This window comes from Cuculus canorus, chromosome 12 (assembly GCF_017976375.1).
Source record: "Cuculus canorus isolate bCucCan1 chromosome 12, bCucCan1.pri, whole genome shotgun sequence".
Classification (NCBI taxonomy): Eukaryota; Metazoa; Chordata; class Aves; order Cuculiformes; family Cuculidae; genus Cuculus; species Cuculus canorus.
This window is the reverse complement of record NC_071412.1, coordinates 18990819-19007687: the sequence shown is the minus strand read 5'-3', so window position 1 is coordinate 19007687 and position 16869 is coordinate 18990819. Positions and strand designations below refer to the sequence as shown.

General features: G+C 40.7%; 3 protein-coding genes across 7 annotated transcripts in view; 1 reads left to right on the top strand and 2 right to left on the bottom strand.

Annotated features, from left to right (window-relative positions):
* The window catches only part of CIB2 (calcium and integrin binding family member 2), a 36071-nt gene extending 34131 nt beyond the window's left edge, over nucleotides 1-1940 (bottom strand). Inside the window, exon 1 of one of the 3 annotated variants that reach the window (XM_054077259.1) lies at nucleotides 1217-1940. The gene's annotated coding sequence lies outside the window, so the exon portion shown is untranslated. Of the gene's footprint in view, nucleotides 1-530; nucleotides 597-1216 lie in introns of those variants that run through there. The other 2 variants (XM_054077260.1, XM_054077257.1) reach the window with 2 other exon arrangements.
* On the top strand, nucleotides 562-14001 carry IDH3A (isocitrate dehydrogenase (NAD(+)) 3 catalytic subunit alpha). Of its 2 annotated transcripts, none has more exons than XM_054077253.1 (11): nucleotides 562-683; nucleotides 3718-3780; nucleotides 5572-5655; nucleotides 6950-7064; nucleotides 7609-7796; nucleotides 8025-8158; nucleotides 8793-8895; nucleotides 8974-9038; nucleotides 11034-11118; nucleotides 11600-11752; nucleotides 13631-14001. In XM_054077253.1, exons 1-11 carry the CDS (start codon nucleotides 660-662, stop codon nucleotides 13712-13714), a joined length of 1098 nt encoding a protein of 365 aa, XP_053933228.1. In that variant the 5' UTR covers nucleotides 562-659; the 3' UTR covers nucleotides 13715-14001. The 2 variants fall into 2 exon arrangements, with proteins under 2 accessions (XP_053933228.1, XP_053933229.1); XM_054077254.1 differs by having other exon boundaries at nucleotides 645-683; nucleotides 3718-3756.
* The window catches only part of ACSBG1 (acyl-CoA synthetase bubblegum family member 1), a 32656-nt gene continuing 29675 nt past the window's right edge, over nucleotides 13889-16869 (bottom strand). For both annotated transcript variants that reach the window (XM_054077251.1, XM_054077252.1), the window contains exon 14: nucleotides 13889-16471. In XM_054077251.1, the coding sequence (XP_053933226.1) occupies nucleotides 16395-16471 (77 nt within the window). In that variant the 3' untranslated portion in view covers nucleotides 13889-16394. The remainder of the gene's footprint in view (nucleotides 16472-16869) is intronic.

The window sequence follows — 16869 nt, the reverse complement described above, 5'->3', positions numbered from 1 at the left end:
CTCTCTCCTCACAGAGAAATGAGGAACAATAATCATAGAATGGTTTGGGTTGGAAGGGACCTTAAAGATCACCCAGTTCCAACCCCCCTGCCATGGGCAGGGACACCTCCCACTGGCTCAGGCTGCCCAAGGCCCATCCAACCTGGCCTGGAACACCTCCAGGGATGGGGCAGCCACAGCTTCTCTGGGCAACCTGGGCCAGGGCCTCACCACTCTCATGGGGAAGAAATTCCTCCTTATGTCCAGCTTTCCTGTAGCCCCTTCAGGTGCTGGAAGGTGCTCTAAGGTCTCCTGGGAGCCTTCTCTTCTCCAGGCTGAACAACCCCAACTCTCTCAGCCTGTCCTCGTCCGGGAGGTGCTCCAGCCCTCGGATCATCCTTGTAGCCTCCTCTGGACCCGCTCCAACAGCTCCATCTCCTCACGCTGAGGATTCCCGAGCTGGACACAATACTCCAGATGAGGTCTCCCAAGAGAGGAACAGAGGGGCAGAATCCCCTACAACAGACGCCATGGAGCTAAAATAACCTAACCTCTCGGGAGCTCCCCCGGGCTGCTGCCACACGGCCCCGTCGCTGGAACACGCGGTGACGCGCCCGGGGCGGGTCCCGCGCCGGTTCCGGTGGCGGCGGCCGCGCGTGCTCGGAGCCGCGGGCAGCGCCATGGCGGCCGCCTGGATGCCCACGGTAAGCGGGGGCTGACCTTGGCGCGGGGGCACGCAAGGGCGGGGAGGGCAGGCGCCCTGCTCCCCCCTCTGCCCCCCCCCCGGCCCTGCTGCCCCCCCTTTCCTCCTGCCATCCCCCTCTTTTCGCCTTACCCCTTTCTCCCGTCCCCCCTCACCCCTCTTCCCACCTCGCCCCCCTTCCCTGTCCTCCCCCCCCTTCCCTGTCCTCCCCCCTTTTTTCTCCTGTCTCCTGCCTTTCCTCCTCGCCCCACCTTTCCTGTCTTTCCTCTGTTTTCCTCCTGTCCTTCTCCCCTTTTTCTCCCGTCCTTCCTCCCTTTTCCTCCTGCCATGTCCCCTTTCTTTTCTATCCCTCCTCTCCCCCTTCCCTGTTCTCCCCCCCCTTTTTCCTCCTATCTCCCATTTTCCTCCCGTCCTTCCCCTTCCTTTTCCTCCCGTCCTTCTCCATCCTTTTCCTCCCGTCCTTCCCCATCCTTTTCCTCCCGTCTTATCCCCTCCTTTTCCTCCCGTCCTTCCCCCCCTTTTTCCTCCCCTCACCTGGGGGTCACAGCCCCAGGAGGTTCGCGGTACCGGGGGGTTGGGACGGTCACAGCACGGGGAGGTGACAGCTGGGTGCTCTCTGCACGGGCGAGCCCCGGGTTCTGCCTGCAGCAAACGGGGTCCCTGCCGAGGGACCCCATGCCCTTCGAGTGACACACAGAGCCCATGGTGACTCGGGATTTGCAGCTCGGAACGGGTCCATCCTGCTCAGCCTCTGCTGGCGTTACCGGTGTGGAAGCCAAGTACAGCTCATAGAATCATTAGGTTGGAAAGCGATCATCAACTCCTTAGAGATCATCACCTCCAACTGTACCTGTCTACTACACGTGGGTCAGAGCAATCCACAGTTTCAGTACAGGATGAGGGATGATGTGATTGAGAGCTGCCCTGCAGAGAAGGACTTTGGGGTGCTGGTTGATGAGAAGCTTGACACGAGCCGGCAACGTGCGCTCACAGCCCAGAAGGCCAACTATATCATAGGCCTCGTCAAAAGAAGCGTGGCCAGCAGGGCGAGGGAGGGGATTCTGCCCCTCTGTTCCTCTCTTGGGAGACCTCATCTGGAATGTTGTGTTCAGCTCTGGAATCCTCAGCATAAGAACGAGATGGAGCTGTTGGAACGGGTCCAGAGGAGGCTACAGGGATGATCCGAGGGCTGGAGCACCTCCCGTACAAGGACAGGCTGAGAGAGTTGGGGTTGTTCAGCCTGGAGAAGAGAAGGCTCCCAGGAGACGTTTGAGTGACCTTCCAACATCTGAAGGGGCTACAAGAAAGCTGGGGAGGGGCTGTGCACAAAGTCTTGTGGGGATAGGACGAGGGGCAATGGCTGTAAACTGGAGAGGGGCAGATTTAGACTGGATATAAGGAGGAATTTCTTTGCCCAGGGGAGGTTGTGGCTGCCCCATCCCTGGAGGTGTTCCAGGCCAGGTTGGATGGGCCTTGGACAGCCTGAGCTAGTGGGAGGTGTCCCTGCCCATGGCAGGTGCATTGGAACTGGGTGATCTTTAAGGTCCCTTCGGAACCAAACTGCTCTGTGATTCTATGTCCCTGTGAGCACCTTATCTAAACGTCTTTTAAATGCCTTCAGGGGTGGTGACTCGACCACCTCCCTGGGCAGCCTGTTCCAGTGTCCCAGAATCATTTCTGTGAAGAAATTTTTCCTTATGTCGAATCTAAACTTGTCCTGACGCAGCTTGATGTCATTGCCTCTTGTCCTGTCACCTATCACTTGGGAGAAGAGACCAACACCCACCTCCCTGCAAGCTCCTTTTAGGTAGTTGTTGTAGAGAGCACTAAGCTCTCCCCTCATTTAATGCCTCCAGCTGCTGTCCCACATGTATGGCTGGTGGCGGTGAACGCTGCTCCCCTCTTACATCTCATCTTGGCTTACGAGTAAAAGAAATTCTAGGGTAAATTTTTCTCCCGCAGCATTCCTTACAGCATGCATGAGGACCGGATTATTTCCAGTTGTTTCTGTTAGTGCCAGCATAGTTTGAGCCTTGTGCCAGGCAGCTGCATTTAAGCGTACGTGTCAGTAAAGATAACAAGAGATAACAAATACACACTGGACAGGAGAGGAACAGGAATTGTCAAGGACAGTCCTTTCTAGCCTGATAGCTGCAGGCAGCCCACGTATGTGGGTATGGGAGACTTGAAGGAGTGTGAGTCTGTCTACACTTAGAAGCTTTCTGACTCTTAAGACACAGGCCTGAAAAATCCTAGGGAAGAGGGTAAGACTGGGAGGCCACGATTGTCCCGCAGTTATCGGTACTGATAGGACTGGGGATTTTGTCTGTGGTGCTCAGCTAGGGAAGAGCCCAAGCTGAGACGTGATCCCCATGTTGAAGCTTCATGCCAGTTCAGAATATTCAGATGTTAGATAGTGTAATTCTTTGACTATGCTGTGTAGACTCGTCGCTATGGTGAATTTTGTCTTTAATGTGCATTGCAATTCTGCTTTTTGAAGCCCATCAGGCACGCAGAAGGCAACAGTACAAGACCTACAGATGTAAAAGGCGGAATGACAAAATTTACCGCGGTTTGAATGGAAGAAGTGACACTAATGTGAAGTAGTTTTGGAAACATTACCTGAAATATGTAACGGTTAAGTCAAGGTGTTTCTCACTTTGCTTTCCATGAATCTTAATCCCTAACAAATCATCTATTTAGACTTCTTGCAACCTTATTTCAACTGTGTAGGATAGAAGGTGCAGTAACTTCCCCTCGCCCCATGGTAGGAGAGTGTTGCACGCTGCAGAGCATGGCTGTCCTGGCTTTACCTTGCGCTAAGAATACCCACAGGAGGTGTTGGGGCACGGAATGTTAGAGAGCAACTTGGCAAAGCACTAGGTACTCTTGTTTCACTTGGCTGTTTAAGCTACTTGGAGATAGGAAACTTAAAGTGATAGGATTTTAAAACGCAGATTTGCTACAATACCGTCAACTTTTTAAAATGCGATTTGTGTAGTAAAATAGCATCTTTTTGTTTTATATTCTTGCAGGTTTCTCGATTGTTAGGTGCTTTCAAAAACCAAAAACAGGTGACCAGAAGTTTTGGTAGTGCTGTGAGTATAATAGTACCGTTTTTTTCTTTTAAGAAGTTTCTCAAGAAAGCGCTTCAGAAATTACTTTTACAAGGTTGCAGTTGTTATTTCTACTTTCTCAAAAAAATGAAGCCCACACAAGGGAACCTTTATGCTCTTAATGCCATGTTGGATTTATACGGGTTAATTACTGTCTTTGGCAATTAAAGTGCAAGTGATAATACAAAAGTTTCCAGCAAAAGATAAAATGGTGTGAAAACATTTCACAAAATGCGGACATAAGCCGGTCTTCTGAAACTCATCCAGAATGGACAAATATTGGGCAAAGTGGAAAGATTGTTGAGAAGCTTCTCATTTTCTTATTTTGCAGACTTTCCTCTAAGCATTAGATTTACTTTACTGCTGCTTTTAGAACACCTTGCATCTAAGTTCTGCCTTTTCAAGCCCCCCTTTAAAGTATTTTTAAAGTATCAAAGATGCTGATTGTGTATTTCCTTGTAGGTGTTTTACTGTCTTTTTGTGTATGTGTTTGAAGTGCCCCCGGGCCTTGGTTTTCAGGGAAGGTGGCCTTGAAAACCGCTCCGGCAAAAGCAGGGTTCAGCAGCGCTACGTGCACCCTTCAGCAGGATTTAATTTTAAAGAGGAACTGTGGCTTTCATAATTATAAGTTTTATAGAACAGGAAGTAGAACAGCTCGAGAAGAAACTGAATGGTCACTCATATCTTACACAGTATAAAAATATTTAGAAGTTGAGGCATCTCTGGTTCTGTTTATACCACAGATGAAATGTTCTTTGGCTCAGGTGGAGTCCTGCTGTGCTGTGAAGCAACAATGCAAGGCAGCACAAAACTGATCTGGAGGCATTCCATCAGTTATGTGCTTGCTCAACAGCAGCATTCTTACATCGGAAGCTCTTTTGCTTTTGTTGTGCACAGTGAATTTGTCTGGCTCAAATTAATTAAAGAAATTGGTCAATGTATATTGAAATCCTGAATATTTTGTGTGGCAAAGGATGGAAGCATATCTCGCGAGTTGATTCTAGTTGCAGAACTGCAAGTAATGCTGTATCTGAGCTGCCGTTTTTGTCGGTGATAAAGAGCTTACAAAACTTGGAAACCATTAAATAAAACAAAAAGAGGTGGGGCACATGCAGTTAGAATAGCGATCATAAATTTTTTTTTAATCAAAGTAGAGTAGTTGCCCTGTTATTCAGTGAGCCTTGGCTGTGCCATTTATTTCATCTGTTTGAAGATGATGAAAGAAACAAGATTGAGAATATTATGGGAGGAAAATAATTTTATATTGTTAAAAATGGGTTTAAGATTTTTAGGAATTCAGTTAAGAAATTTAGATACTTGTGAGATTTTTTAAGTGAATGTAGGATTTCATAACTTTAATCTTTTCTAGCATGTGTTAGTATTAAGCAGCGTGTTGATAAAATTGGAGAGAGAGGTGTAACAGAGCCATAAGTAGGTAATATTATCTCCTCTCCACATTTCAAGAAGAACGTGCTGAGAACATTCATGTCAAGGAGTAGTCAGCAGGAACCTGCCTTTCAGGTTAAACCTCTCTGTTTTGAAATAGGAATAGATAGTAAGCACATTTTTAAACAGTTCTCTCAAAATATTTGCACACTCCCTTTGAAAGCAAGCTAGTCATCCTCGCTTCTGTCCAGTACTGCTGCTCTTCATAGTGAGTATTTGGTGACTGAAACTTTTTTTTTTAGTAGTTACTTGGTTCTTAAAACACAGGAATGTGTTTTCTCTGTAGAAAACAAGCATTCATTTGTTGTACTACTGATATTTACCTAGGTACAGACAGTAACTTTAATCCCAGGAGATGGCATAGGACCTGAGATTTCTGCTGCTGTCATGAAGATCTTTGATGCTGCCAAGGTAAGTCAGATTTGTCTTGCTGTAAGCGTTATAAGTTTAACTACAACAAGTATTTACTAGGTGCATTAAAAACGTTTTCTCTTTAACTTCCAAAAGATCAAGTCACGTTTAAGCTATTAAAACTTCTTGACAATAGAAAAAGTCTGAAGCTTCAGCTTATGAAAGATAGGATTCTGGTATCATAGCAGGGCTTGAAATGGTTACCTGGCAGAGGAGTAGAGTCGAGAGCAAATCCTGTGTTTACTTCTTGGAAATAAAAACTCGATACATCATATGGAATGATCTTGTTGATGTAGCAATCCTGAGTTACTGACATCACTCACCACGACTTCTAGTGCAGATGAAAGCATGTCTGAAAGGACTGGCTGATTCTTAGAAATCAAACTGGAATTACTCTGCTGTGCCAACAGACACGTTCACCGAAGTGACACGAAAACTAAGTATATCCAAGAACTGCCTGTCTGAGCAACTTCACTGCAATTTGTCCTGTTCCCTTGAACAGGAAAGATGCCTGTTAAATTGTTCTACATTAATAACAGCACCAAGTCATATTCCCTTTCTATTACAACTATCCCACTTAGAATTGGGAAAAATGAAGTTCTCTTTAATTATATATGAAAACCTTGTTTCAGTTGTTTCTGGGGATTCACGCAGGAGGTGTGAAGGCATAAAACCTACATTTGTGTGTGAGTGCAAGTTTGCAGTAACTGATTTGTTTTAAAGGGGGTTCTCTAGTATGTTATACTTAAATTGGTTCTATTTGCTTATGAAGGCCTTTGTACCTCTTCCTTTATGTTTTTTCCCGATGAAAAGAACTGTCTCCATTTAGAAGATTCCTGTAGTAAATGCAAATACAGAAAGCATTGTGGAACATGTGCAGATTCTCAGTTAGATAACAGATACAGATCTATTGTATGTGCTGTCCTCCAGGCAGTATGGATGTTGAGTTTTCAGAGAATTCAGCTGTCAAATGCCTTGTCTTCTGAGGAACTCAACAGCTCTAAGAGCTTGAAAGAAGTAGCATGTATATTGCAGTTCTAAGGAATTCTGTGTATATTTCGCCTAGGGCAGCATCTTGTGGTATTCAAGTTTATGGTGATCCGTTGCTCATACTATTTCATTTTCACTTAATTACATTTTTTACAAATCATATCTCGTGGTTTTGTCTCTCACCAAAGAAAAATTCTTTAGTAAGGCCTGGCCAAAATTCCTTATGCACCTTTTTGTGAAAGGGAAGCTAAAACTTGAAGCAAAAGTCATGATATTTAAATTAACATAGAGTACATATGTTTAGGCTCCGATTCAATGGGAAGAGAGAAATGTTACAGCTATCCAAGGACCAGGAGGGAAGTGGATGATACCTCCAGATGCCAAAGAATCCATGGATAAAAACAAAATGGGATTAAAAGGTACTGTAGGGGTTAACACAAAGATATTACCTACTGTTGTTTTTATAGGGAGTCTGATTTAAAGCCAAAGTCCCTCATCTGTATCACATTAAAATGGCTAATTATAGAGGCCAGCCTGTCAGGTAGTCTTTTGTAAATTTAAACCATGCCTTCCTTTCAAAGCCATAACCTTTCACAGATCTTCAAGGAAATCTGTTAAAGGCGGGTATTGCCACATACCAACCTTTGGACTCCATGCAGAATGCATTCCAACAGCTGATTTACAGTAGTGTGCGATAACTATATTCGTAATGAATAGTATCTTTTTATGTTGTTTTCAGTGAAAACCTTTTGCAAAAGTTCCTATTCCATGTAAGAGTTGCAATTTAGCCTTTAAACAACTGCTTAACATCACTGTAGCACTCTTGACAGCATAGAGATCCCATGGCATTTGGAGATCCTGTGTAAAGAGTACCACTTCTGCCAAGTTTCAACTCTTAAAATCCACGGAGCGGTTATCTTCTTATTCATTCTTGTATTTTTTTTTTTGCCTTTTTTGATTCAGGGCCTTTAAAGACCCCGATTGCTGCAGGGCACCCATCAATGAACCTTCTTCTGCGTAAAACCTTTGACCTGTATGCAAACGTACGTCCCTGTGTCTCAATTGAAGGGTACAAAACCCCGTACACAGACGTCAACATTGTCACAATTCGAGAGAACACTGAAGGGGAATACAGTGGAATTGAGCACGTGGTATGTTGCTGGAAGTAATGCGTTTCTGGCAGGTCTTCTGTGTCTCAGTGGCCTGGTACTAAAAGGCTGCGTGGTGTTTTTTTAAGTTTGCTACCCATAAAAACATTATTTTATGGTGAAATGTATTGTTGAGACTGCCTCAGAGTTCTGCTTTGTTCCAAACGTTCATACTAGTAACTTCAAAAATGAGTTTACACTTTTACTATCAATGCAATTGTTGTCTTTCAGATTGTTGAAGGTGTTGTGCAAAGTATCAAGCTGATCACAGAAGCAGCTAGCAAGCGTATTGCAGAATTTGCTTTTGAGTACGCCAGAAATAATCAGAGAAGCCACGTTACTGCTGTGCACAAGGCAAATATTATGTATGTTGACAGTTCTTTTGAGAAGAACAACTAATAGTAATATGCATTTCCTTGTAAATAACTTCTTAAATCTTCCTCAAATGTGTAACCTCTGTTGATACTAGTGGGAGTAAGTAAAATGGGCAATAAGGAAAGTCAAACGGGCAATACTAACCCAGTACTGATAAGGCTGTCATAATTATGTTCTAAGGTGTTATTAATAACTTTGTAGTAAACCTGTGACTTCCTTGCAAAGTTCTTATTTTAAAAATAGTCTTAAACTAGGAAAATTAATTTAAATACTGAGGATGAAACTCTTCTAGAGTTTTCAATCCCTTTGTATCGTAACGTGATATTGTATGATACCACCTTTACAAACTCAGTAGGCTTTAGGTAAATGTATATGAGTCATTCTAAGAATTAATATATGCCTGTCAAACTACTGATACAAAAGTATTTTAGGAGGAAATATAAAAGGCATAACTTTTGACTGGAATATATTTAAAATATTATTTATATTTAACATAATTAGCCCCAAATTATGTTTCTACGCTATAGTATTTTTATTTAATCCTCTTGTTGCATGCAGTTTTCTTTCTCTTCAGTATTGCTTACTTACAATAACTGCAATATTCTCTTGCTTATTTAATTGCAGGAGAATGTCCGATGGGCTTTTCTTGAGAAAATGCAGGGAGGCAGCAGAAAACTGTAAAGATATTAAATTTAATGAAATGTATCTAGATACTGTGTGTCTGAATGTGAGTATCTATGTGTTGTAATCGTGGTTATTTTTTAGTCTAAATTCTTAGCCTTAATGAAAATATACTTCTTTCTAGATGGTTCAGGATCCGTCACAGTTTGATGTGCTTGTTATGCCAAACCTATATGGCGATATCCTCAGGTATGGACATTTTAATTTAAGATAATCCAATATGTAAAATGCTGTTACTTTCCAGACAGTTACTCAGGTTATATCCTAGCTGGGTGGGTGATGATTTTATGCATCCAGAGTTTAAAACTTTATAAAACAGGCTCTAAATGGGAAGAAAGGATGTTGTTACTACACTTCAATTATTAGTATATTGTTGGGAGGGGCTGTATGATGAGAACGTCCTTCTTACTTTAAAACAAAAGGATTTTTTGCTTATGGAGGCTATGAACATTGTTCAGATGGGGAAGAAGAGAAATTTCTGCAGATGTGTATAGAATTTAATGGCTTAAATTCTAATAAAGACGGCTTGGTTAGATATTGGGGAAAAACCTAATCTTAAGCAATAAAATAGATGATTGTGGGACCTTGGTGTTTAGAGCAAACTGCCTATACAGTTACATGATTCTGTATAGTCACTGAAGAATTAAATATGTGGCCTGTTAATATCCTAACAGCTTGTTTTGTGTATTGTATTTTTTCCTTTGCTTCAAATTAAATTTCGTATTTTAATAACATTAATACTAGAGATACTTGATATTTCGAAGGCAAAATCCATCAGCACACATTTTCCATTCTGAAAAATGTTTAGGTAGAGTATAAATACAATTAAATACTGCGTATAACATTAAGTATCTTAATCTGAACTTGTAAGTCTATAACATAACATTGATTCCCTTGCACCTCTAAGGATAGACTGAGAAAATAGCCTGAATTTGTTCAAAAGTTCAATGGTGATTTACGTCTTATAATCCATCTCCTGGTCTTGTACAAATAATACATGTAAAGGTAACTTACGTGTAAGAAGAAATGCTTGTTGAGCTCTTAGAAAGTGCACTCTCTGATAAGGCTGTCTGTCACCTCTAAGAAAAGTCAGACTCCAACTAACGCTCCTTGCTTTAAGAATTGGTGGATGAGTCCATAGGGCCCTCACTGCAGCTGTTAGGCTGTTGTCTAAAGGAGATCAAATCAGATCAGTCCCAGCATCAGTACTATTTCAACTCGCTTGACGTAGTTCAGTATTGCAAATTTTAAAGTTCTCATAGAAATTCTGTAAAGGATTCCATAGTTATAATAATTTCCAATAAATTTGAGTCTGTTCTTGAAGAAGGGCACTTTTATCTCTGGAGAAAGTCTCACCCACAGTGCTTTTATAAAGGGTGAACATAATGCCAGACAGGTTTCTTGGCCTGAATAGGTACAGAAGGGAATCTCTTACCTTGAAGCATTAAATGTCTGAAGTAACATGAAGACGGTAGCAGTTTTCCCCCAAGCTCTATACAACTAAAGCTAATTGATTTATTTTAGCTTAAAGTTAAAACATTGCTCTGCAAGGTCATGCAAACTTTCCTGTTTGTTAGGCCTCGATTAGCTAAGTTGTAGGCAATAAAACACTATGCTAAAATATGTTCAAAGAGCCTTGTTTATCGGTATGCTCAGCTCTCCGGGTGCAGTATGATGGCCATAGGCACAGCTGGTTTGTCCTTCTCTATGTTCATTTTGGACGAAACCAAACACACATTGCTTATGTCTGATGATCTGCTAATGTCAAAGTATTAGTTCTGTGGCCTCGGCAGAGGAGATAAGACTTCTGGATAGTTACAGGGAACGGCACATGACAATTTTGTTAAGTTTTCAGACTTCTACAGGTATTCTGTGCTTCGAGTACCTTTTGTTGTGCCTATGTTTGTTAATCAGCTTTATTCTAGTATTTGGAATTTCCTTTTAATTTTCCTTTATAAAACTGTTTCCTGCTAGTAGTTCTACAAATCGTCAAACGTTCCAGCAGAGGACAAGCAGATAACAGGATCTGTTCTTTCACAATATTATTCTCAGACTGTCCGGGTATCTAAAATAATTTATTGTTGCAATAAAATAAGAAACAAAAATATTGTGATATCTTGCAGAAAGGCAAAGTTATGTGGTAAAACTTGTAGGGTTTTCCGTTTGTCTTTTATTTTTTCCCAGTGACTTGTGTGCTGGACTGATTGGGGGTCTTGGAGTAACACCAAGTGGAAATATTGGTGCTAATGGAGTTGCGATTTTTGAATCAGTAAGTCTTTCTATGCAAGTTATAATAACTACTTTGTCTCAGCTTGAGAACCTAAAATTCTTCCAGAACATACAATGTGGCTGTCATTTAACTGAATTCTCCCTAAAACTACTTTTTACTGTGAAGATGCTGAAACTTTTCTGAGAGAGAGTAGTTAAAAGGATGTATTACACATAGATCTTTGCATGTCTTTTTATGTTTTCCCTCTTTTTCAAAAGATAATTATCATGTGAAACAGAACTTGAGGGTACAATTGGGAGATATGAGGTGACCTAGTTCCCTCTTTGTGATGCTTTTGAATTGAATTGTTTTGGTCTTCTCTATCTCCTTTCCACTAACTGTATCACAGTGAAATAAGTCCTATTTTAACGTGCTCGTGTGTGAAGACTCTGTTTCAGGTTGCTTGCATGCACTTGAATTGCCCAGGACATTGTAATCTGCTTATTAACGTCATAACAGATAGGTTCGCTTTTATTTCTAGGTTCACGGAACAGCACCAGACATTGCAGGAAAAGACTTGGCAAACCCAACTGCCCTTCTTCTGAGCGCTGTGATGATGTTGCGCCACATGGGACTACACCAACACGCCACAAAAATTGAGACAGCTTGCTTTGATACAATTAAAGATGGAAAGGTAATACGAGGGTGTGCAAATAAATGCAGTGAATTAAAATCAGACTCTATCACACCATAAATAAACTTAGAACATCAACAACAGAACAGGGGATGACCTGCTGTGCTGACCTGACGCGTGAGGAATGCTGCTGTATTATCTTTGGTGGTATTAAATCATCCACCTCAGTAATGAGGACAGGCATTCCCGGTGTCTCAGTAGTGCGCATTCTACACTTCAGCAGCTATGTTAACTCTTAATCTAGAACTGGATGTCTGTTTTTCATGAAGGGAATTAAAGGTTTAAGTAGTGGTATTGCACTTCTTAAATCTGTAATGCATACAAAGCATATAAATTTAAATCTGGATGCTGAAATGTAGGACTCTTGTTTGCCTTTCATAGGTTTAATCATCCACTTTGTTTATAGCATTTCAGTCCAGTCTAGTACTTCTGCTCCTATTTCTTCAGGCAAATTTCTTTTTCCCCCCTCCTAACTGCTTTTATGCCTTTGTGGGCTACAAAAGATCAGGTTTTATCCAGTATTTACATCTTCCTTTAAGACTGTATGTGGTTTCCCTTTGGCGATGAGTATGTCTCCAGATTCAAGACTCAAATGGGATATTCTCCTGGGGGCTTATGCTCTGTAACCTGACTTGAATTTGTGCAGTTAACGTTATTGGTTCACTCATGTACTTTGTCCACCTTTTCAAAACATAGCTGGAAAGATCCTGAAGATTGCAGTTAAAGAGGATTACCAGTTAGCCATGCTGGTTCAATTATCATGGGCAGGAGCATAAGAAGCTGCTTTGTAATTAGAAATCATAAGAATGTTTCAACAAAACGCTGTCATCATTTCATAAGTGGTCTGTTTGCAGCTATCCTACTATGTGTAGGAGCCAGGTTAAAAAAAAAACAAACTCTAAACTTACAAGTGAATAAAGAGGTGCTCCTGTAAAGTTCCCATTTACTGCTCTGGAAATGAAATCCTCCATCTGCAGGTCAGTAATTCTATGGAAGATAACACAGTGCAAGTTTTGTGACATGGCTACTTGTTTACTAGTTACTTACAACATTCTCATTATACGCTCACAAAGGAGAGAATCTTTTTAAACTGAAAAAAGCATAATGCAGTTAAAATTACAAGATCCTAAAATAGTAACCTTTATTGCCTCTCATGCTTGCTATTTCTCCCTTTCCTCCCTTCCCCCCAGCTATTTAATTAAGGTCTCTGTGTGTGTCATGTAAGGGGAGAACTAATGATTTTGAATTATCTCCTAGGCTGCTTTAATCTAGCCAGGCTGGACAAGCAGTGCTGTCCCATTCTTGGTTTTACTATCTCCATGCTGCCAGACAGTTGTACTTGATAAAAAAGTTTCTTTTAACGCTGCATTTTTCCGTCTCTTAACTAAACTAAGCAAACTTAAAGAACCGTTAACAAGCAGCATTAAGGGCTCCGAGTGCTTTTTCTGTGTGGGTTTCCTTAAAAACAACCAACCCCCCCCAAACCTTCCTGCGTGACTCAATTAGTTACCTTTGCACTGAGCTTCATATATGAATTTTACTTCTCAAGGACAAATTTCTTACTGAAAATTTAAATGCTTAACAATTAGTTACACTGTTGTGTGGCCAAGGGACTTTGTGGAGGTGTGGCCAAAGGCCTTCCTGTAGTTGAGATAAAATCATGCTGAAATCTGGTAACATAGTGCTTGATGTACATAGCCACGTTTTCTCTACCTGCTTTGTCCTTCCTGATGAAGGCTATGTGGGATGCAGAAAACCTCAAACTCTCACCCCTATTTAGTATCCACACACAACACAGGAGAAGAACATACAGAATGGTTCAGGCACAAGACTCACCCTATAAAACATTTCAGTAATATTATTTTCTCTTCCTTTCAGGTCTTGACCAAAGACTTGGGAGGTAGCGCCAAGTGTTCAGAATTCACAGAGGAGATCTGCCGCAGGGTACGGGACACAGACTAAACCTTCCTCATGCTGCTTGTAATAACTCCAAAAGGACACATCACAAAAAGTACATTAAATGTAACCTGATATCCATACGTGTAAAGTTTGCTTGTCTCTTTAGAGACCAGACTTTTTAGTTAGGGCCTCTCCATTAATAAATTTAGTCCAAATGGCTACAAATGATGCTTGTGCCTGCTTTCAGTGGACTTTTTTAAAAGTGCTTTGTCTTATTTATTTTTTTCTATCCGGTGAACATTTTTATGTAAGTGAATTCTTCTATTGCCAATGTAACCATCTACCATTTTCCATTTCAACTAGAAGTTCTTACTTTCCACAAAGAAAAAATATGCAAATAAACCAGTAACGTAATTAGTGAAATGTAAAAGCACCTTAATGGTTAAAACCTAGTTTATTGATCTTACTGAAATTTAAAATATAGGTTTTCAGCCTAACAATAGCACAAGATGATCATCATAAAAAGAAACGGGTATAAAATAACTTGAAATAGCAATTTCATGTTAAAAACAATGAAAAAAACACTTTAGATACTCCGGTGGTTCATGAAATGCAGCCTTGCCTTCCACAGGCATGAATAAAGAAATACAAAATTCTAGAGATTGAATCTATTTGTGTATTTTAAAAAAGCCCACAACCATGAACAGGCAAGGACTGAGAATTAATGTTGAAGTAAAATTATTTTTCAAGTCTATATAACAAAATAATTCTTAAGAGTTTTCCCCTCTGAAACATGCTGTACAGGAGAGTTCTGATGAGAGTACATCAAACAAAACTGCATCTCCCATATAGCGTGAGGGGAAAGTATTAACTTGGCAAACTTATACCAAGTATGTCATGACTTCTGCTAGAATGCTTTTGTGTTGTACTTCTACGCACAGTCTCTTCTGTGTGTTGTCCTGCATTGACTAGGAATTTTATTCAAGAAACTCTGAATGTAAGGGACTAGGCCTGACTGGATTAAGACAAACTGACCATTTGGCTCTGGTCCCTGTCTTCCAGAAATACATTTCATCCCTAGTCAAGGGATCTGTGACTATTTTTTTCCTGCTTATTAAGCTTAATGGGTGCAAAAGCAACTCTTTTTTTCCCCCCTCCTTTCTTCATCATGTGAGTCATTCTGGTCCGTATGTCTTAAGGCTTCCAACAAGAAAATTTGTATTTTAAAACTCATGATTATAGCACAGGATTATCCCGACTGCCAGAACCAGGCTTCTTGAAGCTTAATTCTATTAATAGAGCTTACTCCACTTAGTTACTTTCTATTAAGACTGTTGAAGCTGGTTGTTTCAGAACTAAAATCAGTTTTGAGTAACAACCTCTATTGTTACTCTTCAAAGTGAGTATCTCAGCTTCTTTTATACAGTCTAACATGTTGGAGGAGGGACTGTGAGCTTTATTCCTTGTGCACTCTGCTTTTGGTGAATAGGGCAACATTTCTTTGTGCTTTACAAGCTGCTGCTTCCTTGTTCCCTTTAGGTGAATATTGTTAAAAGAACTGAATTACTATTACGCACAAAATGGGAAAAAAAATAAACTTTCCAAAGTTCTATTGCTTGTTCTGTTTGTATAATCCTGGGCTGCTATCTTGTCTTATGTGTTGAGCTAATTATTGGAACTTGCAACAAACCTTAAGTCTAGAAGATGGGTAATAGAACTTCCACAGAAACAATATCCTGTTCTGCATGATTTTTTTGGATAGAGAAGAGTGGCTGTAGCCTGCCCGCTCATGTTGGCATTACAGCTCTCTGCAAAGATCCCTTGCTAACAGCAAACCCTTTAGACAACTTTTTCTCAACTATGTCCTTGACGTAATACAGTTTATTTTTTATATGAGGAGGAAGAAATGTAGCTTGCGTTTGTCAGAAGTACAATGTGAATACTGAAACATGCAGATACACTCTGGCAGACATTGCTTCTAAACTGTTTTGCTTAAAATAAAAAGTGCTTTAAACAATTAAGTTGCTGTTCTAGATAACACTTTATGGTGTGAGCTCCTTTTTTTGCCACTTTGTGTCTTTCAGTCTGGGGGAGCTATTTGCCCAGCTCTTCCGATTATTTCTTTTTAAGAGAAATAGTAATGCTTATTTCAATGTGGATTTAAGAAATGATTAGTTGCTGTTTTCGCAGAAGTCTGAATTCTAGCCACTGGAAAAATGGAAGAGGAGTGTCTTTAGGATCTGAAATCTGTTAGTGAATAAAATCAACTTTTCTCTGGGAGGAAAAAAAAAAAGCCTTTTTGCTTTTTTTAAAGAAAAGAATTTTCTTTATCACTGAAGTGGCACAACAGCCTCACCAAGCCACACTGCTACCTGCTGATGTACCAAACTAAATCAGGAGCTACAGGCAATGTCCTCTAGAACAATTTAAAAAAGCAAGATTGCTGCATAAAAAATGTGTTTCAGTCTAGAGGAATTAGTTATACCCACTTCATACAACACAAAAGGATGTTTTTAATCTTAAGCGTTTAGGTCATGAAGTAAAATGGACACGCTGTGTAGATGCTTCGGTAAAAAGAAGTCAAATGATCAGGTGAGTATGAGGAACAACTAAATTGACAGCAATTCTCTAGTGGCTCATTGTTCAACAGACTAGAAAACCAAAACAAGCATAAATCTTCATTGATGCTTTTGATTAGGAGTTTTTTTAGCTCACGGATCTTAATGCTTGGATGAAAGACATCTTATTCTTCATAGAAGGAATCTACTTCCTTTCTGTATTTCTCCAGCACGGTGAGCCGTTTTAACTTCATTGTCGGACCTTAAAAGAGGCAATTAGTCACAACAGTAGAAATAGGAACAAAAATTCCTACTCGGTTTGAGCTCATATTTTTTCCCAAGATTTTCTGTTGGAGAGCCTGTTTGGAAGAACATCTCCCCATCTGTAAATGTAGATACCTTCTAAAAGTGAGGAGGAATCGTGCTATGTAAGGTCTCCCACATAAGCCAGGGGACTTCAGAGGGAGCTGCAGGTAAGAGCGTGATGACTACTACTTTTTTCATTAAAAATAATTAGAAGGATGATGCTTTTGCAAGCTTTCAAACAATTCCGTGTTTACTCAAAGAGCCTGGTAATGTGCTTGGGGCTCTGCTGTCAGGTTTTTACTGTCTTGCGCTTGCTGCTTTTTTTTTAAAGAGAAATTTTCAGTATTGCTACTA